Genomic DNA, 26235 nt, shown 5'->3' on the forward strand with positions numbered 1-26235 from the left:
TTCATAAGATATTGTGAATTTATCTGCAAATGAGTCCATATGCTGCTACAACATCTAACATTAAATTCAAGAGCAAACTGCCTAAAGAAAAATGATCTTTGTGCGCAGTACAAGAACAAGACCAGCTTTGGAGCAGCTGACTTAGGAAAAACGTTAGATAAGTGCAGCCAGGGAAATGCAGTTAACACTCTTGGGTCCAGACCCAAAAGGATCTTAAGTCAGGTGCCTGTCTCTGCAAGCTGAACTCAGAGGGTGTATCTAAGCCCTAGCTTATTACGGAGTAGCTTCCGTCCCTGGCAGCTGAGGAAGTCTAATTTTCGTCCCTTAGAGGTATAAACATGAGTCATAATAAGTCTTGTAACTGCTATGGGTCATTTTAGAGAAGAAAAACTCTGCACTGCGTTTCTTTTGAAATTCAGCCACTCTCCGGGAGAAGATAAGGAAGATTTTGCTGTCTGTTCAGGGCTCTCCGCCAGGAGCCAAGGCGTGTGGTTCTGATCCCTGCTTCCAGGACTGCCTTGTGTATTTTCATTTAGATAGCCACTGAAAAAAAAATCTGGAAGCCATCCAGGGAGATTTCACTGCCTCAAATGTTCTCTCTGAAGAAAAAGGTAGGGAACTGCTTTACCAAGTCATGCCTGGTCCTTAGCTTGCCTTTTGCCTCACGACTGTCTCACCTATGTGGATGTCTTCTATGTGTAATAATCATTCACCGTCTCTGTCCTGGGAGATAAATGACAGAAATGCTGCCAGAAATAGCAGATTTCGCATACATAAAGGCTTTCAGTGATACGGCAGTTTTATAACGTCACCCACAATTCATAAACTGCACATAAATTCTTTTGACAGTCTCATAAGAGATATCCACTTCACCAGACATAATTTCTGAGCTCCTTTTATGCTTACGGCGCATAGGAGAGTTTTTCACATGAAAGAATCATTCACACAGAGTAGTTTCACTGTTCTGGGGGGTTGAAAAAAATTCGGGTATGTTTTAAAGAAAAATGACAGCCTTAGTATTGGGCAAAGATAATTCACTGGAAATTTGATCCAGTTTGTATTTTTAAAAATACCTTGTTATTGGCTATATCAGTACTCTGAGACATGACTTTTGTACTCACCAAAGTGCAGCTGTGTAAGGACTCCGACATGGGTTCCTCCCAGGAGTGTTTGGTGCCACTGGATCCGGTTCCTGCTTTTCATGACACTAAGCAAAAAGTTTCAGCTGAAAACTCTCCTGACTCTGCTCTTGTCTCCAATTCTTGCAAAGTTACTATTTTCCTTTTCTGTTAAGTTTTGATGCCTTAAGTTTAAGCTCTTTTAAGTTTTCTCTCAAGAGAAGTGCAATTGTGAATGTCCCTGCCCTGCCTCTGCCTGCTGAGTGCCTTCGCCCTTCCGCTGAGGTCATTGTCCCCTCAGCTCTAGGGCTGTCCTATCTAAAGGACTTGGTTTAACTTTAAACACCTAACAAAAGGGTTTACTGTTGAAATTGGTGCTTGTTTAACTCGGGGTGAGGTCAGAGGAGAACACTGACCTCATCTCTCTCAAGCGACTGGTCCTGCTGACGTAAAATGAGATGGTTCTGCTCTGTCTCACCTCCCCCTCATCCCTGGCGGTGTGGTCCTGCTCTCTCTCTGAGGCCAGGATCTAGCTCAGTAAGCCAGCAGAAATTAACTTATTTATTTTTTCATTTATTTCTATATTTGTTTTCTGCCAGCTCAGTGAATTGAATGGGCTCAGTGTCGGGCTGGATAAGCAGCCGAATGTGCATAAAAGAAAAGATGTCTGGGCAGCGGGTGGGAGGAGCAGGACAGCCTCTTCTGCAAGCAGCAGCACTGGCTCATCTCATCTCATCTCATCTCATCTCATCTCATCTCATCTCATCTCATCTCATCTCAGTCATCTCTTTCAGTCACCTCCCAGTACTCTGTGCTGCGAGCTGGGTAGCCCAGCAGCTAGCTGATGGTCCGATAGCCGAGCTACGTCCAGTGCGGAGGTAACTTCTGCGACAAGGACGGTGCGGGTAGCGAGGGGCAGGAACCGCAACAGCCTTCCCAAAGCAGACCATCCCCAAAGCTGCATGTGAGCCCCTCTTTGTCTGCTTTTACCCTGTATACCCAATTCACAGGTTTTATGGACCTTCTAAAAACAGCATTCACAATAAGCCCCAAATTATACTCATGCATCCCAGATGCTATTTTGGATGAAACCAGCTATAGAAGGATAATTTTGGAGAATGAGCAGGTGAAAACAGTGAAGTTGTAATGAAATTGATAGACTTAATTACAGTATTTGCTGCTTTGAAAGCTATAATGCTGTCTAATCAGTTAAAAAATGTGGGAAGAAGAAGGACTTACTGTTTTGTCTATTTACACTACTATTTTTAGGGTTTATTGAATAACATATCTAGGATACCATGTATAATGTAAAGGTGTATATGGAAATATATAAGCTAATTACATATTTGGAAAAAACACAAACTGATAATGCTTTTCTGAAGCATCAAAAAGCATGAAAAATTCTGGCATTTTAGGCTGTGCATTCACATTTTTTTTATTCTTGTTTACCTGATCACTCCTCCATTAAAAAAAATCACACCACTAGTCTGTTGTACTAACCCTCACCATGGTAAATCAGAAATTTTCTGTGTAAAGTAGAAGAACAAGAGGTTATTATTCCTAGCTGTTACTGTAACAAATGTCATCAGTAATGTACTGATACTGTGAAAGACTGCTGGGTTAATTTGAACCATAGCCAGATTCATTTTTATCATCTAGCTCTTCTGTGATACTTTGGTAAGGATTGTTTTGCATAACTTGCTAGAGCCAAGTTTGACCATTGAATTATTTGAACTTTATGGGTTTTTTGCCTCTTTGCACCTGTAGTGCTGGACAAAGTAGCAGGGGGGAAAGCGTAATCCCCCAGATCCCCAGAATGGTGCAGCACGTTTTATTTTTCATTCTGCATTTCCTACATTGTTGTTGGTCTTTAGAGAGTAGGGACAAATTCTTATCTCATTTGCATTAGTGGGCATCAAAAAGATAGTAAATATAGTCAACCTTAGTTTAAAAATTATAAATAAGCCAATTACAAGCCTTCTGCCCCCCGCAAATGCATTCAGAGAATTTGCATACGCTAGATTTTGCTAACATTGTGTGGATTGAAAACTATAAACATATGTATGGGAACATACCTGATATATTCCTGTTTTCCTTTATACCCTTGGCAACGCCTATCCTCCTAAACCCACATGCTCCAGTGTAACCGAGTCAGCAGAAGAGGTGTTGCTGCTGGTACAGTTCTGGAGTTGCGAGGCATCCCCATGGGACAGTTTCTGCTTCAGTGAGTGTTATCCTCGTCCTTTTCTCAAAGCAGTGCCTGAAGGATGAATTTTACCCTTACACACTGAAGCTTAAAAATATTGACCAAATCTTTCAGAAGTTTCATTTACTTATATGAGCAAACTGCCCTTAAATGAAAGGGTGATCATAATTTATAATATTGCTGTATATATACAGATATATGTATGGGGCACTAATAATTAGAGATCAGCAGTATATTCTCATAATTTACTTCTGCAAGGGCATGTTGAAATTTGCTGAGTATTCAAAGTAGCAGTACTCAAAGCCCTGTTTATGGATTCCATAAGCCAGTCAGTAGACAATTAATTGTAATCTTCTGTTGTCCAGTCTGGTATTTCTCTTTCTCAGCAAAAGGCTCCAGAAGTGTCAAAGATGTAGTAAACCATGCTCAGGGCCACCATGAGGTAGGCTGGCACCTACACTGTGTTGCAGGGAATGCCAGACCTATAAACCGCATGAGCACTAATGACAGCTTTGTACCTATATGTCTCTATGAAATGGTAGCAAATGGGCACACTTGTTTATTTTTTGCATTATGCACTCACGTGTTAAATTTTTCTGCTGAAATACTCACACACGTTGGTTTTGAAGCTGTGACCCAAACATGTATGTGGCAAATGATACTAGATTCACTAATTTAAATATTTATTCATTTAATAATAGATTTACTAGTAATAACGTCTGTGCTGCAACCCAACAAAATGCTAAAGCATATACTTTAAAGTGAAGTGTGTGATTAAATGTGGACATGCTGCTGAATCAGGGCTTGAGTCAGTGACTTGTGGATGGATATTCATCACAACAAAATACTAAACTGTAACGAGCCTCTGCGTGCTGAGTCAAAGAGCAAACACAGAACCCCTGCAATCTTTATTGTTTTATTCTGAGGCTAATTAATACTATTCTGTTACATGCTTCCTCCAGTTATATGTCAATTTTTGTGGATCTTACTCTGTGTTGACATGATTGTGCAAATAAATACCTTAAACAAAGGCTTGTTACTTTTTTCACCCCTAATGCCTGTTGTTAAATCTGTAACCACATTCAGACTTTCAGTTTTCCATGTTTTTACACGTCTGATTTCCAGCAAAGAATGCCAAGTGTCTGTTTCCCATTCCCAATAGTTCGAATTCGTTGTTAGGAAGGATGACGAGCGTACAGTACATGTCAGTGAAGAATCCAGCGCTGCGGAGTGGACCAGCATTCACTTTTTTTCTTTATGATCAAGAATAGACCACGTCATATCCATGAATCGGAATAGGCTACAGCATGAATTAGTTATTTTTTTTGTATAAGGGAATAGGAGGAAGGTCTTCAAACATATTTTCATCAGTAACACAATAGAAAAAATTAAGTATTGTGGTTTTTGTTCATATACATAATTTTGCTATTCCTCATGTTTTAATTATTTTAGATATGAAAAAATATGGACAGCAAATAACAGGTCACTTTTGAAAGATGGGAAATATTTACTTACCTGCCACAAAAATCAGAATGGTATTTAAAGGAGCATCCTTTCCTGAAGCTCGGTCAAAGGGTAATAACCATAGATATTGAAGTAGTAGTTTATTTTATTTAACACTGGTTTTTTTCTTCCTTTTTTTTTCACATTTGCATTGATATGAATTTCCACATTAGGTCACACAACAATGTTTCTGTTCTAGCTCATAGATCACAATATCTCCTGTTGGTGTTGTAATGAGATAGTTCAACAAAATGAATTGCCATTACTGCCACGAGAAAGTATAAAATAATCACTGGAAAAAGAAAAAAGATTAAAAAATTTCAGGATTCTAGGGTGATAGTTTGAAACATCCAAAGATTCCTAGCATTTGATTGCATACTATTTTCTGTGCTGTCTGTATTGATTGCAACAAACACTCAACTTTATAAAAAGTTTTCTCCAAGCACTCCAAGCTGCAAATGAGCTGCTTCAGGGCTTTTTGTGTGTTTGAATAATAAAAAATGATCTAAGGCAGTCTGAAATTCAGTGGGATATTGCACTAGATTTTTCCTAAACTGTAAGAAGAGTCCAGGTGTGTACTCCTCATTAACTCCAAGTGGGCAGTATTTTGCAAAATTTTATTTCATTATTATCTGGGAATATAGTAAGATTTTTAGTGCTAGTCATGCATTCAGGAATCATAAAAACACTTCTATTGCACAAATGTTTTTCAGAATATTTGCGTAAATAAACAGGCCACTTGCACTTTGGCATCTTGGCTGGTATCAAAACAATATTTTTGGTAGCTTTCTTAATATCATTTTGGCTAGCGTAAGCAATAAGAACAGTGAGTGGCAGAGCCCCTTAGTCTTTCATCAGGACAGTGCAACTGGGACAGGCTCAAGCAATTTCATTGCTAATTCTAGATTCTGGTTTGAAGAGGCAGAGTTCCGTCCTTGGAAAAAACAAATTGCTGGTGTTTACCAGTGATGAGGTAACATCAGTGCTGACATGTCTGAAGATGGGATGACCCCTGAGAATAATTAAAATGGTGAAATAGGAACTTATGTCAGTGGAGATAGCTTGTCTACTAGTCAGGTGCTCATTCTTTAATAATTTCAGCAGACTAGGCTTGTCAACCAGACTGATTATATAGTTCAGCATTGTGTGACTTAACCTTTTGTTCTTGGGAGGTGACATTTCCTTGAAAGCAACATGAAAGGAAGAATTAAAAATAAACTGGCTGAAAACACCCTATTTTCAGCTGGATAGCCAAGACAGCAAGAAAAAAAATCCCTCTAAAATTACATTTATTTTACCTTGTAGTTAAGAAAGCGCATATGTAAAAGCTCTGTCATTCCACATAATAGATTTACCAACAAAAAAATGTTCCCCTAGCCTTCCACCAGTTCTTGTACTTATTTTTCTGATGGCAAATGAAGGCTCTAGAAGCATTATAAAAGAACAGTAAAATATTTGTCCAGGTCAGAAAACTAATTAACTCTGTGCAGCCACTTTGCCCCTTGCAAGCCTTATAACCCCCTCCAAAACATAGAGAGCTGAAGAAAAGGGTAATTGTTTCTTTTTAGGGGAGTACTTAGCATGCTGTTGTGGGATGTAGCTGGCACGGGTCCATATACTGCTCTGATTAATTCCAAGTGAGGTGTCTACCTTTGGTCTTCCTTCTTCTTGGCACAGTGCGGTACCCTCTCCAGTACTCTAACATTGGGGATGTTTCGATGGGCTCTGTGAGAGTAATTAGAAAAAAAAATCACAAACAGAACTTGCTTTTTTTTTTTTTCCCCACAAGTCCTCTGACTGTTAAATTAATTATAGAGGTCTTTGTGACCTGAGTAACATTTTGCTAATTGTGCAAAATTGAGAAAATCTTCATCAAGAAGATGAACATCATCTCACAACAACTGATCGTGGCAGTCTTTTAAAAGATCAGAGTCTAGCGTCTCTATTTGGCAGACGTTTGACTTGTAGCTCAATCTCCCATACTGTAGATTAGTCGATGCCTGTTTCTCAAGAGATGAGGCAGTGCTGTCGTCTCCGGTGCTCAGTTTATCCCCAAGAGCATATCAGGTCATTGATGAATGCCTGCTTCATTAAGACTCTTGGGGATTCCCCAGGCTCCCCCTGGCTCCTTCCACAGCACTGGAGAAACATCAACTTGCAAAGGAACAGACACCTTCATGCATGTTTTTTATCTATATTTTCACCTTTATAGGCATTAAAAGTACCCTTTCTGTGTATGTATCTTTGGGTCATCTATCAGTACATAGACCTTAAGCTGATTAAAGATTAGTGCCACCTATGGAAACTACATAGTTTTAACAGTTTGGTATCATCAGCTCATGGATTAAAACTGCTCTGCTGCGCTTCCCATTTTGTATTCTCAAAAACTGACTGCACAAATTATGCAGTCTCCTTCCTCAAAAATCCTCGCCAGAAGCATAACTGTTCAACTGGAATTGAAAAAAATGATAACCTGCTTACTGAAACCCATCCTTGCTTTATCCTACCTTCAGCAAAATCTCCCAAAATGACTGGGGCTTGCAATAAGCTATCATATTGTTCAATATTGAATGAAAGATGGGTAATAAAGACAAATTTCTGTCTTAAAGAGAAAGCTATTATTTCCATAAGACTGCCTGCCTGTTGGGGAAGGAGGTGTGAGTAGTGCCTTTGTGTTCTGAAATCTATATCCCCCTGTGCTATCAAACATTGCTAAGGGCATGAACAAGGCGCAGGCGTCCTTCTCTGTTTGTTCTCTTTGCATGAAAGATTTGTGTAACCTAAATCTATGAAATAAGCATTCCTAAAAATAACCCTTCCTTCTCTGTTTTTCTGCCATCACTTGCAGTTGTCCATCAGGAGTGAAATGTCCCAGTTCTGTGTACGCATGAATTCTGTAGCGTGCTGCTACTTCAATTTGTGTCTTGGGCCAAAAAATGATAAAAAGGACTTGACTTCCATGGAACTACAAAGCAGTCTTTGGAAAAACTATGCCTGGTTCCCAGTTTTCAGGGCCTCTCTCACCTGTCCAAGGAAAATGGCTAGGTGAAACTGCAGACATCTGATTCATCTCTGCAATTGTCCTATCGAGGGCAGAGAGTGCTGCTTATGTCTAGAGTCTCAACTTCTCCAAAGTGACAAACGTATAAAAGCTGCCTTTGAAGTGTGATACCAGATAGTTTTGACAGATATACACTGGCTTTAACAGTGGGGACTTCAGTTCCCTCACTTATATAGGTGACTTCTATTGCTTAGCTATTAATAAACTGGAAGTTGGGCTTAACAAATAGCTTCAAAAAGCAACCATATGTCATAGTTAAACTACTAATAAATTATAAAGTATTAGGAGACTTCCTTGCTAGTTCAAGTCATGATTCACCACTTCTGATACATGAGTTATTCTTTGAATCACGGTGAAAAAAGTGTGTGAGAGCAGGACCGTAAATGCAGGTACGCAGTTAGGATATTTCCTTTTATTTTCTTGTGGTGACTTTTATATTTAAAACATCCTCTCTTGCCTTACTCAAATTTTTTTAACTGAATTTCTTTGTACATCTGTGACTCCTACACAGTAGAATAAAGCAGGCCATTGGGAGAGTTTTGTTGCCCAGTCCTAGTACAAAACCATAAACTTTAATTTTTAATGAAGATTGGTTTCTTTCTAACAAAGATGCAGAGAAGGACTATTACTCTATTTTATGTGTTTAATGGATTTGCTTCTGCAGTGCAAATACAGGTATCAAAATCTTCAAGATCCTTGTGCTTTGCACATAAATCTTAAATATGATTCCAGAGCAGCCAGGAAAAATAACAGTCGGGATTCCCTGGCATTTACCTTGCATGTATTATTATTATCTGAATAATCTGTGACTTTGAATCACATGATTTACTGAAATTGTGCATTAAAAAAGACTTCTTGTGACAAGCCACAATAAAAACATATTCCACAACACCCTCCCAGACTAAAACCTGAGGGGCCAAGCCATGGCTGGCTTTGTTCAATGGTGCGTGCATGAAATGGAAGCAAGGAGAGGTCTCACCTCTCTGACAAAACCTCTGAGGGGTCAAGTGCTGCCCAGTGAGGCACCACTGGCACGGTGCAGGTTGGTGCCTCCAGGTCCAGCCCTCTGCTCCATGGCCAGGCACCTCCGCGTCTCCAGCACGGGTTTTGGCGTGCTCACTGGAGGCTGTTCCTGAGCCAGGAGGATTTTTTTCCTCCGTGCAGGTCTGCTGCAGGCCATCACAGCCCCAGCAAGCTCTGTCTGGCCGGGATTCAGCCCTGAGCCCTGCGGAAAGAACAGTTTAGCATGTAGGATCCAAGCTGACCCCTGAGAAGGACTACGACTTCTGCTCGGGAGAAATAAGTGAGGAGATGAGAAACCTCTGCGGCAGGGACGGTGGCAGCGGTATCTGCAGTGCCTGTGCGTGCGTGCGCTGACAGCCTGTCAGCCAACTCCGGCGAGTGATGAGTGCGGGGAGGTAGCCAGGACCTATCTGCAAGAGGGCTTAAAATTCCCTAGCCTGAAAACATTCCTTGGGATTTGCTGTAGCCTTGCTCTATGCTCACTTTTATCTGCCCAAGCCGTGCTGCCATTGCAGTGTGGAACTCACAGTGACGAGAGTAATACCCGGGCATCCTTTTCCCTGGAAGGAATGCTTTCTCCCATTTATCTGTACTGCTGTAGTACCATGATCTCCAACTAGGAGACCTCACAGTCTAGGCATCGCAAGTTACATACATACTTTGTTTCTAAATAGATTAATCAGGGGGAAAAAAAGAACTATTATTATCATATTTTGTATTTTAGAGAATGAAAATGAAGATGTTTGCTCTGCTCCAATATATATAGCAAGGTCTAGAATTTTTATTTGCTCTGAACACAATGAGATGCTTGAAGATAAATAAATCGTAACAACTCAGTCGAAGACTTCTTTTCATAAGCGACTTCTTGCAACAAATCACTCTCCATGGCTGTCATGGTTTAACCCCAGCCGGCAGCTCAGCACCACGCAGCCACTTGCTCACTCCTCCCCAGCGGAATGGGGAGAGAATCAGAAGAATAACAGTGAGAAAACTCGTGGGTTGAGATAAAGACAGTTCAATAGGTAAAGCAAAAGCCTCATGGGCAAGCAAAGCAAAACAAGGAATTCATTCACCACTTCCCATGGGCAGGCAGGTGTTCAGCCATCTCCAGGAAAGCAAGGCTCCATCACGCATGTGGTTACTTGGGAAGACAAACGCCATCATGCCGAATGTCCCCACCTTCCTTCTTCTTCCCCCAGCTTTATATGCTGAGCATGACATCATATGGTATGGAATATCCCTTTGGTCAGTTGGGGTCAGCTGTCCCAGCTGTGTCCCCTCCCAACTCCTTGTGCACCCCCAGCCCACTCGCTGGTGGGGTGGTGTGAGAAGCAGAAAAGGCCTTGGCTCTGTGTAGGCACTGCTCAACAACAACAAAAACATCCCTGAGTTATCAGCACTGTTTTCAGCACAAAAGCAAAATATAGCTCCATCCTAGCTACTATGAAGAAAATTAACTCTATCCCAGCTGAAACCAGGACATTATCCACCCCTTATTCCATACCATTTGCATTGTGCTCAGGTCCCACACTATCCAATATAACCTCATTAACGCACACCCACACCCTCCCCCCTGCTTCTCATCCTTTAATATTATATGCAGATATCATTCCCTTAGTTGTCTACGGACCACCCTTATAAAATGTCCATAAAACGTCCCCAAATGTCCACAAAATGTCCATTGAGTTCATTTAGCCCATGACTTTGAACTCCATCTGCCATGGTGGTCACTCAGGACAGTAGAGGCGGTGTGTTGTGTGGCATTACTGGTCACCAAAGCCAGCTCAGGTCAGGTCACTGCTGCACTTGCGCTGCTTCTTGTAAGGCTTGTCCTCCATTGGTTCAGGTGGTTCCTGCTACAGTAATTCCTATAAGATGCAACTCAAAGCATGGGTTGCAACAATTTAAAGGTATCGCCATTACTCTTAAATTAATTTAAATTGAAACAATTGCAGCCCTGGGGTGACTACTTTGTAACTGCTCAGGGAGTACCTGTCTTTAGCTGGCTTCTAAAGCTGCTATGCTTCTATAAGGTTTTTGGGTTTTGCAGATAAATGTAATTGTGCTCATTTTGAAAATTTAAGATTCATTAGTAGAACTAGAAATTACATATATCAATTATAAATATATTTGAAGGAGGATGGAGGAACTGTTGCATTTTAATCTTATATTTTAGTGTGATATTTGACTGTATTAGTACATTGAATCTAATATATTAAAATTGCAGAATAATTTAGGTAGGAAGAGACTTCTAGAGGCCATCAAGTCCAACCCTCTGCTCAGTACAGGGCTACTTTCAATCTTAGAGCAGGTTTCTCAGGGTTTTGTCCATTTGAGTTTTTAAAATCTTCAAGGATGGAGATTCTACAGAAAAAAAAATCTCTGGGATTTTTTTTCTTGATGTCCAGTCAGAATTTCCTTTGCTGCAACTTGAAACTGCGACCTTGTGTCCCCACACTGTGCACCTGTGAGGAGAGTCTAGGTCTGTCTTAATGTCTGTCATAATGCTTTTGGTGGGATGCTTTAGCCTTCTCTTCTCTTTCTCAGGACCCCTCTACCTCCTGCCCTGAGAAAGTGACCACCTTCCAAAAATGTCAGGGCAAGGACTCACAGTCCTTGGACCCCTTGGACACATTCCACCCAGCCCCATGGACTTGCTATATCCAGTTAGCTTAAGTGATCCCTTCCTCCATCCTCCTGGATGTGTGGCTTAGGGGTGTAGCCCAGGGGCTGGGTGAACCTCTGCAATTGCTGTAGGACATGCAGAAGCTGGGCTCCAGGTGAGCAGTAAGCTCCCAAGTGAGCTGGTCTGGTCAGCAGATAAATGTCTCTGTCCCCACAGAAGGGAATATCCAACCACTATTACTTCCTTTTTGTGACCTGTGGATTAGGCTCAGTCACCTTCCAGCCCCTGGAAATCACTAGCTGCCACCCTCCACAACTGTCTGGGTCTTTGTCAGCCCCCGCTTTCAGGGCTGTCTCTGGCCATTCCTCCTTCAGCCCAAGATGAGGCTTGGGCTCTTGCCCCTGCAGAGCCTCTGTGGAGAATTGGGACCAACCTTTGGATAGTTAGTGGTCTGCTACAGTTATTTTTTGACCCATGATCCACATCAGAGATAGGATATCTCACATCTAGGTATTGCTGTTAGGAGATGATACTGCTGCTCATGGTGGTAACAGGCAGAAGAAATGTTTGTGATTTCTGGTTTACACCAAAACCTATTTCTCAGGTCAAATAGTAGGACCAAGTGAATTTGTTTATGTTGGTTGCTCTATGTGTAGTTCAATGACTGTACATCTGATGAGTTGGTTAGGAATACTTCATTTGAAGGAAAGTTGAAATTGCAATTGGTTTTGCCCTGAAGTTTATGCTCCCTATTCATTTGCTTTTGAAAAACATAAATTACAGCATCAATTGAAAAGTCTTGGTTTCTTCCTCCCAGCAATGTTACCCTGGGAGGGGTGATAGCGTCACCTCTCAGATTCAGAGCACTTTGAGGGCATCATCATCTCTCAGATTCAGAGAACTTTGACATTGCTTGTTCCAGATTTTTGAAGGCCTAGTTTTGGACAGTGGCGCAATGGTGGAATTATTTGAACAACAAACTGATGTGTGATGTGTTCCCAATAGACTTGTATTTATCACACTGTTCTTAGTCTGAGGCTTCTTAACTAATTTGTGGATTCTATTGTAAGTGCAGTCAGTTACGGTAATTGGACCTGGAGGTCACAAATGTATGGATCACTATAGCAAAGCCTTGTTCTGTCAGTAAGGAGTGTGCTCTTCTGAAAAGTGAAAGATATAACGGAGTTGTTGTTGTTGCTGATGTATTGTTCTCAAAGAGTCTAAATACTGGATAGGAAGTCAGAAAGAAATAGGGTTTGTGGCTGTTGCTAGTAACACCATTTATTTTCCTGTGCTATTAAATAGGGAAATGACTGTCTTGAGGTATTATTTTGGCCCACTTCAGAGCAAGATGTGCAGCTAACTTGCAGAGTACAAGGTTGGGGGTTTTTTTCCCTATGGGTTTGCCTAGTTACTCTGCATATTCTATTCTCACAAAAACTATGTGGAGGAATTATACTTTAGATGATAACTTTTAAAAGATTCATGTTTATAAGTACTTTTTAACCATAGGACAATTATAATTACTTCACGCTAATACAGATTCATGCTAACATGAATCTGAAATGTGTGATATTGATAATCATGCTTTCTTTCCTGGGCTATCAAAAAAAATGATCAAACCCATGTTTCAGTTTAAAGTGGCATGGTGACTTGGATAAAAGGAGTAATGAAACTCAAGAGTGCATGGAGCTGAGCTATGCTATCTGCGGTCCTTATAACACTATACCCTTTTTTCCCTAGGGTTGCTTTCCCTTATTTAGTTTTGATTCAGAAATACAAAAGAGATTGTGCAATCTGTGAGTTCCTCATTACTTAAATGTCTGTCACTTTTAGTTGAAAACTATGCTAAAGAAACATTGCTTCTATTGTTGGTGTCAATACTTCCTTTAATCATGGAAAGGGTTTTAGAAAATTTCCATTTTTTGAGATGTAATACAATCTGAAAGAACACATATTAGTATGAGTATTGTAAAGTTTTCAGAATATTTCTGAGATTTATCTTCCTTGACCCAACATTTCCTTTTATTCAAAAAGAGAAGAGACAATATACATATTTAAATGTGATTTGATATGATATGATAAATACATTGATACAGTATTAAAGTATTTGATATATGGTAAACATGATTTATCTTTTTCCAGTGTAAATTGTTCTTTCAACAAAATATTCATGTTTTATTTATGTTCTTGGTACCTAATTGGGAACAGCGGACTAAGGTAGAGGATGATAAGAGAAGAAAATACTTTTACTAAAATCCCCACGAAGCAGACGAATCATTAGCATGTTCTGGTTTGACATTAAATTAGCAGGAAGATTCACTGGTGTATATGTGAAATTCGATATTGGACAACAGCAATCTAGTAAAGTCTTGAAGAAACATAATTGGACAAGTCTGGGCCATCTCATCAGAATAAAATGAAATAAACTGACAAGAGAGGCTTCTTACTCGCACCACCGTGGGTGGGAGACATTTTGGCACAGGCTGCCTTTGCAGCAGGGTGCAGCTCATCAGGAGCTACGGCGAAAGGTTGTTTCCTTGGGAGGGCAGAGGAACTGACAGCTGGCAGGTAATGATTGAAAGGTCTTGCAAAATACCTGCTATTTCCAGCAGCACACAAAAAAAATCGAGTCTTATTATTTTCTGTTTGTGCTGCCTTTGGCATTATGAGCTGGGTCCGTGTTGCTCTGGCAGGGAACGCGTGCGGGTTTGGGTAAGTGCTGGGAGGGCAGGTCCCTCCAGTCCTGCTGCTTTCTTCCTCCAGAGCCAGACTTTGCAAGAACTGATTTTATGAGTGCCTTGGAACTGTTGCTGATGCCGGTGTGGGTTGTATCAAGAACAGCTTCACAGAAGAGACGCACTGGTAATCTTAGGTTGCCCTTGAGTACCTACAGAACAGAAATGATAACCGGTATTTGTTGATATGCTCCCAAGATACCCCTTAAAAGGCACAACCAAATATAATTATGCTTGTGAGAGTGGAATGAAGAGCAGATTTAGCTTCTTGTAGGTTGAACCAACTGCATATTGTTAGGAAACTGAAGGCAACAGCTTGATGTAGCATTTCAGCACCTGGTTGCAAGAACCTGTCTGCTCTGAAAGAAGAAATATGGCAATGCTATAATGATAAACCTTTGATTTATGATGGTTCATATCACACAACAGCTTGTGAGCGGGAAACCTTGCCTACTTTTCATGCCCTGTCTGAAGGCAGACACCTTTACAGACTTGTTAGATGGCTGATTGCTATGAACGGCCAAATCCTGAATGTTTCTTTTCTGCTTAACAAGAAGCAGGGAATTGCTTCCAGAGCATTAGGACTTTCCCCTTTTAACAGTGTCACTGGGACAGAGACATCTAAAATCCTCAGGTATGAAGTCCAAAAGAGAAGGGTACTTAATAATAAAAAGGAAACCCAAAATATAAAATGCCAGGAGGCAACACAAGACATTCAGAGAAGTGCAAGTGCAGGATTTCCAGTGTTTTTAAGATCTAGCTGTTATAAACATAATCTCAAAACATCTCTGTAGTAGCTGACAAAGAAATCTTGCCTACAAAAGGAGCCCTGAGACAAATACAAGGAAAAGCAAATACGGTGATGTAATGAATATGATCCTTAGAGTGCAAACATGTAAAATTTGTTCCACAAGATTTGTGTGGATGGCAGGAAATCAGCAATGCCTTAGCACGGAGCAGTGCAGATAGCAAGGTCTAGGAGGTGCCTACCTTTTCAAAAGAAGTGACGCGACATTTGAAAGACAAAAAGATAGGAACTCACTCACTGGATGACACCAAAATATCTAACCTCTCTTCTCTCCAGTACTGTACTGCTTCCGCAGAAGGTGCAAGGCACACTTCATGGGATGACTCTGCCCAAGGACCATTTCTTTGTAACCATCGGTGCAAAGCTCAAATTCTGGAATATGTTTTCTCTAAAATTTTATAAATCAATGTGTATTTGACCACTATATGTTTGAAACATTTTCTTCTGAATATTACCATATTCTTGCAATCAAAATATTTCACATGCTGATTGTAATAGTTTTCTGGGGGAGGGAGGTTTAGGAGGATAGAGGGCTATCTCAGAGGCATTCCTTGGAAGTGGTTGAACATGAGCACAAGGGCCATGTACATGGCCTGTGTGGCTGGCATGGCCGAAAGGCTGTATTCTGACTTTACAATCTTTGGGATCACTGTATTTCTAGGATGTGAAAAGCAGAGGAAAATATCATATCTCAGATTGGGACCTGAAATTCAAGTTGAGGTTCCCTCCTTCTGGCAAGTTATAAACCACAGAATAAATCCTTTTTACCTTCTGCCTCGAATTTCCCTATAGAACGCTCAGACTCCTGAGTTGTGTCCTGTAAATTTGGACCTGTGAAACATTCATTTTCAGTTGACTTACTTTTCAGCAGAAAAAAAAAAAAAATGTAATTAGACAAGGGAAAATAGTATCCAGCTCACTTTTCTATGGTCAGCTTAGCAGACCAACTATAAGTGCAGTAGAAAGCAGAACTTCTTTATCGTTCAGTACCATAGAGAGCCCTGAACACCTACATGCAGCAGATCTTTTTAAGGGAGTAGATAGCCATTTCATAGAGGCATTTTTCCATACTAGAATTATTTTGCTTCACATGTTTCTGCTTCTCTGTAAGTTGTTTGTTTGGTTGTTGGCTTGGTTGTTTTTTTTTAAATTCTGTTAGAGGTTAGTACTTTTCAAACTTAAAATTGTTTTTTAGGAATTAATTCTAGTTTTTCTTAAACCAACTTAAAAAAGTATTGCATGCTGAAAACTCAGAGGACTCAGATATTTTATTTTTATGAAATGAAGGAAAGTTTCCAAGCAGACATATAAAAACGTGAGCTTTACTAAATTGTAAACAGCTATGTAACTACCCCGTGCTACTCTGAGAAGCTTTCTGCATACCTGTATTACATATAACTACAACTGAAAATTTGAACGCTAATTATGGCAGGTACATATTTAAACATCTCTAAGTACAGGAAGCTGTAGTGAAAACAAATAGAAGGAGATCCTGATCAATATCCACCAAAATCAATTGGAATTTTTCACAGAATTTGAGGAAGCTTTCAGCTCGGCACCGTGAGCAAGGATTACATCCTTGCTATATGTGACTGCCTAACTGTATACTGTGGACCGCAGCTAATTTGGGGACTGGTAGGGGAGCACCTTGATGTTAAGGACATACCACCTGCTGTATTATTTATTCTGTTTCTGCATCTATGCGTCCAGTTTTAATTTAGTATTGCAATGCCTTAGCTCCCAGCTGAGAGCTTATAAAACAACTGAAGGTTAAATTATCAGTTTCATATAGTTGAAACCTGTTTCTCTTTTGCTGAGGAGCAAGAAGAATGCTCTAAAACAATATTCTATTCTCTCTGTGGTCTTTTCCCTGCATGTGAATCCCTTCAGTTGCTCCCATGTTTTGATTTCTACAGTAGAAATCACTCCTGGTCTGATTTGGGTGAAGATTCTCACTCAAATTGCCTGTGTAGGTAAAGTTTCAAACCACAAAAAAAAAAATTAAAAAAATTTAATCTAGGGATTATCTGTGAAATTAAAGAAAAAGCTCTGAGACATAAGGCATTTTAAGGAATAAACGGGGATTACAGTATGCAAATGAATGAAAGGAAAGCAGCAGGGGGAAGGAGAGACATGTAGAGGGAAAGGTGACAGTTTTGCTGAGGAATTCTCCTGTCATTTTCCCTAGGGAGGAGAGAAATGGAGTGGGGAGAAAGTGGGAGGAGAGCAGTGTGAAGAGGCTCTTGGATACCATGGAGATGGGTATAGTGTAAAAATCTGTATACTGCAGATAAGTAAGTGGGAGGTTGATATCAAACTCCTACCAGCCAGAAACTGGCTTTTGCAGGGTAAACATGTTAAAGGGCTGGGGAGAAGGGAGCATTGTTTTAGCTTCTGCCATGCTGTTTGCCTACTTAACACTTAAGAGAGCAAAGGGAAGGGACAAATAAATGTTTTTCCAGCTTGCGCTTTTCAGTATAACTATTCCCTTATCTATATCCAGTCTACCAGGAAGGAAAAATGATGTTCTAGAGTGGGGTTTGGTTTTTTTTCCCCCATTGAAATTGTCTTGCTACTCTAGACCTGCTTTTTCTGTCTCTTAATTTCAGTCTTAATTTGTTTAACTGGGTGCTCATAATAAATTCATAATGCTTCTCCATGGTTCGTGAATGTGGGGAAGAAAATGTGACAGATTCACTAGGAACTAAATGTTACTTTATGTCTGAGTAAGACAGTGTTTTTTTTTAAATTCAGTCTTTGTGTTACAGTGCTTTGAAAGACTGTCTCTGTTCATTTTAGGATTTCTTTGTTCTCTGCTTCTAATTTTTATGCTTTTGATGCCTATACCACTGTGATGTTATTTATATCTGCGGCCATAAGGAAGATGCTGTAGTTTGTATGTAGGATGTTGTACTCCTAAGAATTATTGGATTTTTTTTATTTTAAAATGTAAGCAATACTGTAGAATGACGAGTGTGGTTTTCAGAAGATTGTTATTCATGCTATTGATTCTTCTTAAAATACAAGCTGCCTGCTGCCTGTGAATTGGGGTAAGGCAGGCTGATACTTTGGTTCAAGTCCTGCTTTGATCCCTCAAATAGTCCACCCTGAAGCAAACAGGATAGTTTTGAGACTACTTCAAGGCAGAAGGATTTCTACTTAAGGAAGCCATTTACTTATTGAAAGGTCTCGTGTGGACCAAAAGAGATGAGAAAGGACGGTACCTAGCTGGTATAGCTGAGCACGCAGAAATTCGGAGGTACGACATCACCACACGTGTGCCGCAGCGTGGTCTGTCTCCTGGTGAGGGTGTTTCTGTAGGCAGGGAGCCGTAATGTCAAGTACCTCAACTTCAGGGTGGTGGAAGCTGCTGAAAAGGTGTTGCAACAGAGTGAAGAAGACCGGCACACATCTTGGAAGTAGGTGGCTGTGAACCTAACGTAGGTTTTTCCTTCTTCCCTCAAATTTTGTGGACTTTCAAGAGTGGCCGTGGGTGACCCATGAGGTCCTATGTCATGCCTAGGGAAGGAAGCATTGGTCTGGCAGCCTTCAGAAGCACCGGCACTTACAGACCTACACCAGGACAAAAGTCCACGTACATGTGTATGTGAAAGAGTGAGCTAGAAGGAATTTGAGAAAAATAAGCTACTTAGCAAGTCAAACATGTTTACAAGATGTATGTACAGTAACGCAATAAAGCCCCAAATGTGACCACAAACTGTATTTGCAACAAAGCAGTTCCTCGATAAGCTGTTGGGAGGATCTGCTGAGGTGTATCTCGGGGGATCTGACTTGATTACCCTCTGCCTAACATCTGCCGCTTAAACCCAATTTGTTTTCCCTTTTATCCACAAGCGTAACTTTAGAGTTATGCCAGAATAAGTGATTCTTTTTAGTAAGAGCTTACATTTAAATGCTTTGCCTTCAGCAGAGTTCAGAGGAGTTGAGGTGGGAAGTGTTCTTATCCCTGACAGTTCTACCCACTGCTTTTTGTCCAGGGCAGCTTTCCGACTGCAGACTGATTTTTCATCTTACAATGGCACTAAAAGAAGAGTTTTGCAATAGCTCTGCCTCTGCATGTGTGCATTCAGGAAAAAGCATGGTGCAGCAAGTTTCTTAAGACTTTAATTTGTTGTGCTAGAGGACACACAAACCGAGGTGTTCATCACCCTGGGGTTACTGAGGCACGTGTTGGAAAAGTCCTGCAGGGAGGGCTGGGACGTGTGGGGCTGCTGCAGGGGCAGTGCATGTCTGACTCTTGGCGGTCTCATCCCTCGCTATTAACCTTGGCCAAACAGCAGTAGCAGTCTTTGTGAAAAATACGAATATCTCTAGTCCCTAAAGTATTTTCATTCCTGAATTTCAAAAACTTAATGCAAGCCATGGTGGGGCTTGGGGTCTTCTTAGCGGTTAGACACCCAGCATTGCCAGACAGTGGGATGCTGGCCTCCTCTCTGTAGAAACTACCTGGGGGTTTTGTGTTGCTTTTTTGTTACGTTTCTGGTTTTTTAAATTTCAGACTTTAAAGGGTATTTAGAGAGGCCATCTCAGAGCATGATTTTCAATTGGCTTTTTCTCAGAAATAGCAAAGGAAAAGCCATTAAACTTTAAGATACAATTTTACAGATGCTGATAGCGTTGTACAGGGTCTTAATTATGGATTTAAAAGTCAGATTAAAATAACGTCTTGGGTGCTTCAAGTACAGATTGCTGCTGGTAGGAGCACCAAAGCTGGTTGCACCAAACCAGGTGACTTCAATGTGTAAATCTGTGAAGAAGGGTGAGCCTGCAAGAAAGGGCCGGTGGCGGTGGGAGGCTTCCGCGGCATTTCTCGCGGGCTGCCAGCGGCATCTCAGCATGGTGGACGTGGTGAACCGCAATCTCGGGATCTTTTCTGTCCCAGTTCCCTTGAGTTTCCTACTCAAGCTTGTGGGGTTTTGTGTTGTCTGCTGGAACTGGGTGTGTGAGGAGGGAAATGCTGTGCTTTGGAATTTGGTCCCAAGTGATTTATGAAAAGCTAGATCTCATAGCCCCAGGGCCACATGTGCAAAATCAGGACCAGCAGCCTCATTGTTAACATACTGTCTTTCTAAGTTAGCACAATTAATTATGTTCTTATGTTGTTTTACTCAGCTTTTTAATATCGTAGTGTATGGGAGAGGGTGAAACTAGCTTTACAGGCAGGTAGTAAGCAGCTAATCTCCTAAGATTCATCTCCGTGTGCAGCTCCTAATGAGTGGGGGTCACATTTGGGTTGCATGATAGCTAATTCGGGTGCAGTATGAGAGCACAAAGCTTGATCAGATGTGCACTCCGGCAGTCATCGACTCTTCTTCATTTGATGTTAAAACATATATGTATATTAACATCTGTTTCTTTGTTGCAACAGGTTCTGCCTGGCATACTGCAGAAGCATTGCTGTATTTTACCTGACAGGAACACAGGTAAACTTTTTTCTTAATGAAAAATGCTATTGTGATATGATTTGGAGAAATGCAAACACAAATTGGATGATGTAGAGAAGTCTTGTTTGCTATTTATGGTCATTGAAGTTCTCTTCTGGGGAGTGACAACTTGGATGTTTTGTTTAAATTACCTGCTTTCATGGGAAGATTTTGTGTATTCTGTTAACTTTCTGGAGCTAGCGCTGTTGTAGAGACTGCTGCCAGGTCTTGCTTGTAACGGTATTTGTATGAACTTCTGAAGTGTCTCTGTTGTTAGTTATAAAGTTACAATTTTGGCAAGAAATGAGGTTTAATACTGGAGTCTGCAGTCTGGTCCTGTTGATTCACAAAGGTGCTAAGCAGTAAGTCTTACGTATAGCTCTGACTGCAGATAAATGCTTGCTTCAAGCTTATTTTTCAGAGACTAGAGGAGTAGACTAGAGGAGTAGACAGAAGGAGCGTCGCTAATGATGCCTTGCTGTTGTGCAGGAGGAGACTTAAAGTAATATGTTTGTGACCAGAACAAATCAATCGATGAGAATGATAACATGGATGAGAAGAAAGTGATGATTTAATTTTACATTCCTTTATTACAGGAAATCCAATTTCTTCTAAAATAAATTTTTAAATCATTTTTATAATTTTATAAATTGGGTGAAAGTGACTGCATATGCAATTGTGAGTTTAATTTAACAGACTAATTTCAGAGAAGTAGAAGCAAAAATATAGCTTATTATTTTCTGTCTTCTTAATAGAACATATGTGATTGCTTGCAGCTCTTAAGGTTTCATTCCCCCTCTTCCCAATAGCTACCATTAAAATAAACTGGTTTGTTCCTTGGCTTGCTATTCCTTGTATTTCAGGCACAGTTTGCACTAAGGGTAATTGCATAGAGAACTTGACAACTGTGTTGAACTGTAGTGTGACTTGTGGTTACCTGCAACTGCTCAAATGAAATTTAAAATCTCATTTACATTTTCATCTGTGAACATGGGAGAAGTACATCATAGTAAGACAGTTAATAATACACCTCTTCTAGCAAGAATTTGAAAGTTTATAATTAGTGAACAGATTGCAGACAGACTTTGGCCTTCGTATTTATTTCAAGCTTTCCTGAAAACTGGACTAAGGAATCATGGTATAACAACCTCAGCCCAGTCTGTGTGCTGCTGTGCTGCTTATTATTATTGGTTTTCTTTTTCTTTTATTTGTAATATAAGAATTTGATCCAGATTCCTTTGGGAATGATGGGGCCGGTGCTGCCAGGCCATCCTGTCACCTGGCTGCCCTTCACACCTAGCCTAACCTTGATTCTTGGGGAATATATGTAATTAGCCTTACAGGTAGTATGGCCCTGGATTGCTCATACCCTAAAAAACTGCGTGTCCCACTGTCCCTTCCTACACTGTCTAAGAGTTTGAAGTGGCAACACTTACTCTGCCAGTTCTGATATTCTGTATTTGTAAACCGGAGAAGAGCGCTATGCATGGAAAGGTACCTGGGAGCGATGATCACCTTCCCCTGGTGACAGTGTGTTAGTGCTTCTACCGTGAACTTTTATTCTCAGTGCTTATAACTTGGGTATAAAAACATCTCCTGCAGAGCCTTTTAAAAGGGAGGATAAAAAAGTTATTCAGCCATTCCACAGCAATGCAGTTTTGGAAGAAGATGTATTTAACAAGATTAGGTGTTTCAAAGGTTAAAGAACAATGTGATGTTTCATTTCTTATGTGTTGATTTATTTGTGGCTTTCTATTAATTATAAATATATTTTCATTACTAGATGGAAAGTTCACAAAGCATGCACTGGCCAAATGCATGTTCATTATCATGTTCCTTGGTATCCAGAACTTGTATTTGTCACATACACTATGCCTCAAGAAGCAAAAGATCCCAGACCAGACACCTTTATTCTGCACTTCTTATATGCCACAAGCGTACTGTAAGAGCTGTATTGATGTCCCCTCTCAGTTTCTTTCCATCTCCCATAACTTAACCAGCCAGCAGCAACTGGGATGCATTAGCAGTTATAAAGTTAATTGGAAGAAAAGCAGTTACATGTTCTGTACAGGTGTTACTAACAAGATCATAAGGGGAAACAGTGTGAAGGTACTAATGACCTGGTGGGGAGCAGTTTGCTCATTTTCTTGAATTACAGCCCTCTGTCTCTCCAGCTCCAGCTGGGAAAAATAACCCACTCCTTTTGATGGGCATCCACCACCCTCTATGTCCACGTACAGCTAGCTCTAATTCCCTCGATAAATACTTCCCAGCAATGATCCATCCCCTGCCAACAGGAACTCTTCAGCCAAGTCAGAAGTCCCCCCTTCGTTACTGCGTGGTCACTTCTGTAAACCTTAGGTGGATGCTAAGGCTATCCTTGCCCCCTCCTGAGCTGTTCACACAGTATGAGCAGTACACTCGGTTTCTACCCTCAAAATGAAGATAGCTGTTAAATACAACATGTTCTGGCATTCCTACAAAAAAGAAAAAAATAAGGGGTAGGAATACAGCTTTGAAGTAGAGAAGTCAATGTGTCCCTGATGTGAGTTGCTTTTTATTTAAATTGATGTATTTTTTTAAATTTATTTTTATTTCCAGTCTTGCATGAAATAGAGCTCCTCAAGCAGTACGAGTTGTTTAGTTATAGATACTTTCATACAAATAAAAAGAGGAAATATATCTGAAAGCTTCTGCTTTTGCGTATACTGTGTTTAAGCAGTCTTAGACCAGATAAGTGAATTATTTGGAGTTTGATTTTTGTTTATCCCAGAGCTTCCTGTATCGTGATCTGGCACGGTAAATGATCCTCAAGGTGAGCACAAATATACTTGGTGCAGTAAAATGTGAGATATCAATAGGACTCATTAGCAGAAGGCACTCTGTGCGATTTTTACCATTGCTGCGGTTGTTAAATGGACATTTTTGCACTGCAGAGATGCTGATAGCTGTGTGCTTTGTCTGCTGCTGTTGTGCTCTTGGTACACAATTATTAGTTTCTGTCATGCAAGGAAATTGCAGAAACAGCTTCTGTACTATCCTTTTCCGTCATAGCTGTGAGTTTAATATGTTGTGGACTGCAAATTTGGGCTCATTTTTTCCACTGAAGATCCCAAAGGAATGAACGAATCAATAGGCACTAACAGCTTCTTGGGTTGATTCTTTCTCTGGTGCTTTAAGCTTGCATTTCCTCTCTGATAGTGAAGGAGAACATAGGTACAATAAAGAGCATCTACACCTATCTGGCTGACTTGATTCTGATAAATAGCTCTTTAAAACTTTAAACAACATTTTTAAAGGAAAAAAAAAAGAAGAAAGAAAAAAGATTTATGCTGTCTCAAGTTTCTTCGTCATCCATTTTCAGGTCAGCTCTTGTGTGCTGATATTGAACTTGCGCAGGACGTTAAATCCTTTGTTATAATCATTCTCTTTTGTCCACTGCATTGGCTAAAATTACATTGAAAAAAAAGTGTGACCAATGTTCTGCTCTCTGCAAAGAATGAAAAATATCTGCTTGAGAGAGTGGTAATTGCTTTAGATACAAAAGCAGGAGTTTAATAATAACCAATCTCTTCATTGGATAAAGTATAGCCCAAGACAGTAATGTTTCATCCTTCGCTTGTTTGCTTTTCTTCCTGTTGCTTGAAGAGCAAATATTGAACAGGAAAAAGATCTAAGATGGTATTAAAAAGAATTCCTGCATTAAACTGTACTAAATTGGATAAAGAAGTTAACATTGCTTTTTTTTTTTTCTTTTTTTTTTTTTTTCTTCTCAACTATACAGCTGTGTTGCTTTAGTAGCTTTTGAAATAAAAGGAGTGTGGATTGGTGCTCAAAACCAACCTGTTTTCTAACTGGCAAATATGTTACTAACTGCTTGTTAATTTTCTCCGTATGTGTATATATATATTTATTCAAATGCAATGGCTGTTTGTAAGAGCCATCCAAGTGACTGGGCTCACGATGCGTATGTATGAACTGTACAGCAGCCAGGTTGATTTCACAGAAGGAATTACAGGACAATGTTCAGAAGGCAAAGTCCCGTTTACAAAAATAACTTACCATATTCATTAGCATATCGTCTTCCGTCTGAACATTTTTAAGTACTTAATGAATCGTGATGAATTTTTGTCTTGTGCCATTGAGATAAAGAAATTTTATTCCTATGTTTTATAGGAGAGGAAGTCAGATTATCAGCTGGTGCAATGCAAGAATATTCACTAGGGTTATATATCCTCCTCTGTAGAAGTTCTTTGCCTAAACTGAGGTTGTCCTTTTACTTTCAAGATGTAGCTATAGATTTTTAGACAGTTCCTGCAGACTTCACCTGCTGTCTGCTTGCTGAGTTCAACATGAGCGTTCTCATTCAGATGTTCAGCTGCAGGCTGCCTGCTGGTACTTTCCAGCCCTGTTTCCATGGAAATGGGAATTAGAGGGGTGAAAATAAAGCAAGAGTAAGTATTTTCTTAATCTTCTAGTTAATCCGGAAGTTCTCATGCCTTGGTATCAAGGTTGTTTTGCTTTTAGTTGGCTAGGCATATGATGCCAACTTTTGCCACATAAAAAAATGAATAAAACCTGCCATCAGAGCTGTTATGAGCGATACCCATTACCTTAACTCTGCAGAGGTGTCTGGGATCACCAGTAAAGGATGAAGAAGGGAGAGCTGAACTGGACTGTGCAAGGATAAACTGATGAAAAGCTGTGAGGCAATACCCGGTGCCAGAGGTGATAAGCTCCGACAGAATTTCTTGTCAGACATAGCTTGCATTGTGAAAAATGTTGACAGTAATTAATTGAATAGTGCCACATGAACCTGGGGGAGGAAAACATCCAATTTGGAGAAGATCTAATTTAAATGCTCCAGACTGAAAGTGAAACAAAGGATAGCATCTAATGCATTTGGAACATAATTTAGGGCTCTTATGTTTCCCTAGAGATTCCTTCTCCTTTTTTCCTCCACGTTACTGACACTACCGTATCAGCAAAGTCAGGATGGCGGAGCAGTCACCGTACAGATGGGTGTATGGTGAGGTAAACTTTCTACTCATTGCAAGCAGCATATTCTTATATACACTCTTCTGCCCCTTTCCCAGTGGCTGAACCCCAGCCACGGCTTTGTGTTAGCCTGTCCTTGGGAAGAGGAGGTCTGGGGTCTCTACCCCAGACCACTACTCCTCTTATTTTGGCCAGAAGTGACCAGTCAAATTAGCACGGAGTTGGGCATGGGGAGGGAGCAGGCCTAAGGAGGATCAGCCTTTTATCTGACAGATGCTTGTGTGGCCTTTCCAGGCCTTTTATTCAGCTTCCCCAACCTCACCACTGAAAACTTTTCCTGATACATAACCTGAGCCTTCCTTGCTGCAGCTTAAGCTCATTGACGTGAATGGACGATGAGTGCCTCCTGTTTCTCAGCTCCTTGCAGACAGCCTTTCTGTACCTGAAGACTGTTTATCCTGTCTTCCCTCCCTCTAGATTTTGTCCTCTAGATTAACAAATTCCGCTTCCCCCCGCTTCGTGCATGTTGCACTAGAGAACATCTAAACGTGACATATTTTGAAAGTTTTCACCCCCAGATTTGTTTAGAAGAGAATGCAGGGTTTAGCAGTTGTCTAACATGACATGTGCCAGTTCCCTAAACATGGCATCGTCTTTGATTAGGTAATGTCCCGTTTTTACACTACAGAAACTCTCATTTACTGTAGTCT

The 26235-nt window shown here is 40.4% G+C and overlaps 1 protein-coding gene across 11 annotated transcripts in view; it reads left to right on the forward strand.

The window, feature by feature from the left end:
* DLGAP2 (DLG associated protein 2) overlaps positions 1 to 26235 on the forward strand; it is a 463944-nt gene that overhangs the window by 59626 nt on the left and 378083 nt on the right. For 9 of the 11 annotated variants that reach the window (XR_008576189.1, XM_054818855.1, XM_054818858.1 and 6 more), the window contains exon 2: positions 20473 to 20527. Coding sequence is in view for 8 of the 11 variants with exons in the window: in XM_054818855.1 (XP_054674830.1) it covers positions 20473 to 20527 (55 nt within the window). In the remaining 3 variants the exon portion in view is untranslated. Of the gene's footprint in view, positions 1 to 20470; positions 20528 to 26235 lie in introns of those variants that run through there. The other 2 variants (XM_054818865.1, XM_054818870.1) reach the window with 1 other exon arrangement.

The sequence above is a fragment of the Grus americana genome, chromosome 3 (assembly GCF_028858705.1).
Source record: "Grus americana isolate bGruAme1 chromosome 3, bGruAme1.mat, whole genome shotgun sequence".
NCBI classification, from domain to species: Eukaryota; Metazoa; Chordata; class Aves; order Gruiformes; family Gruidae; genus Grus; species Grus americana.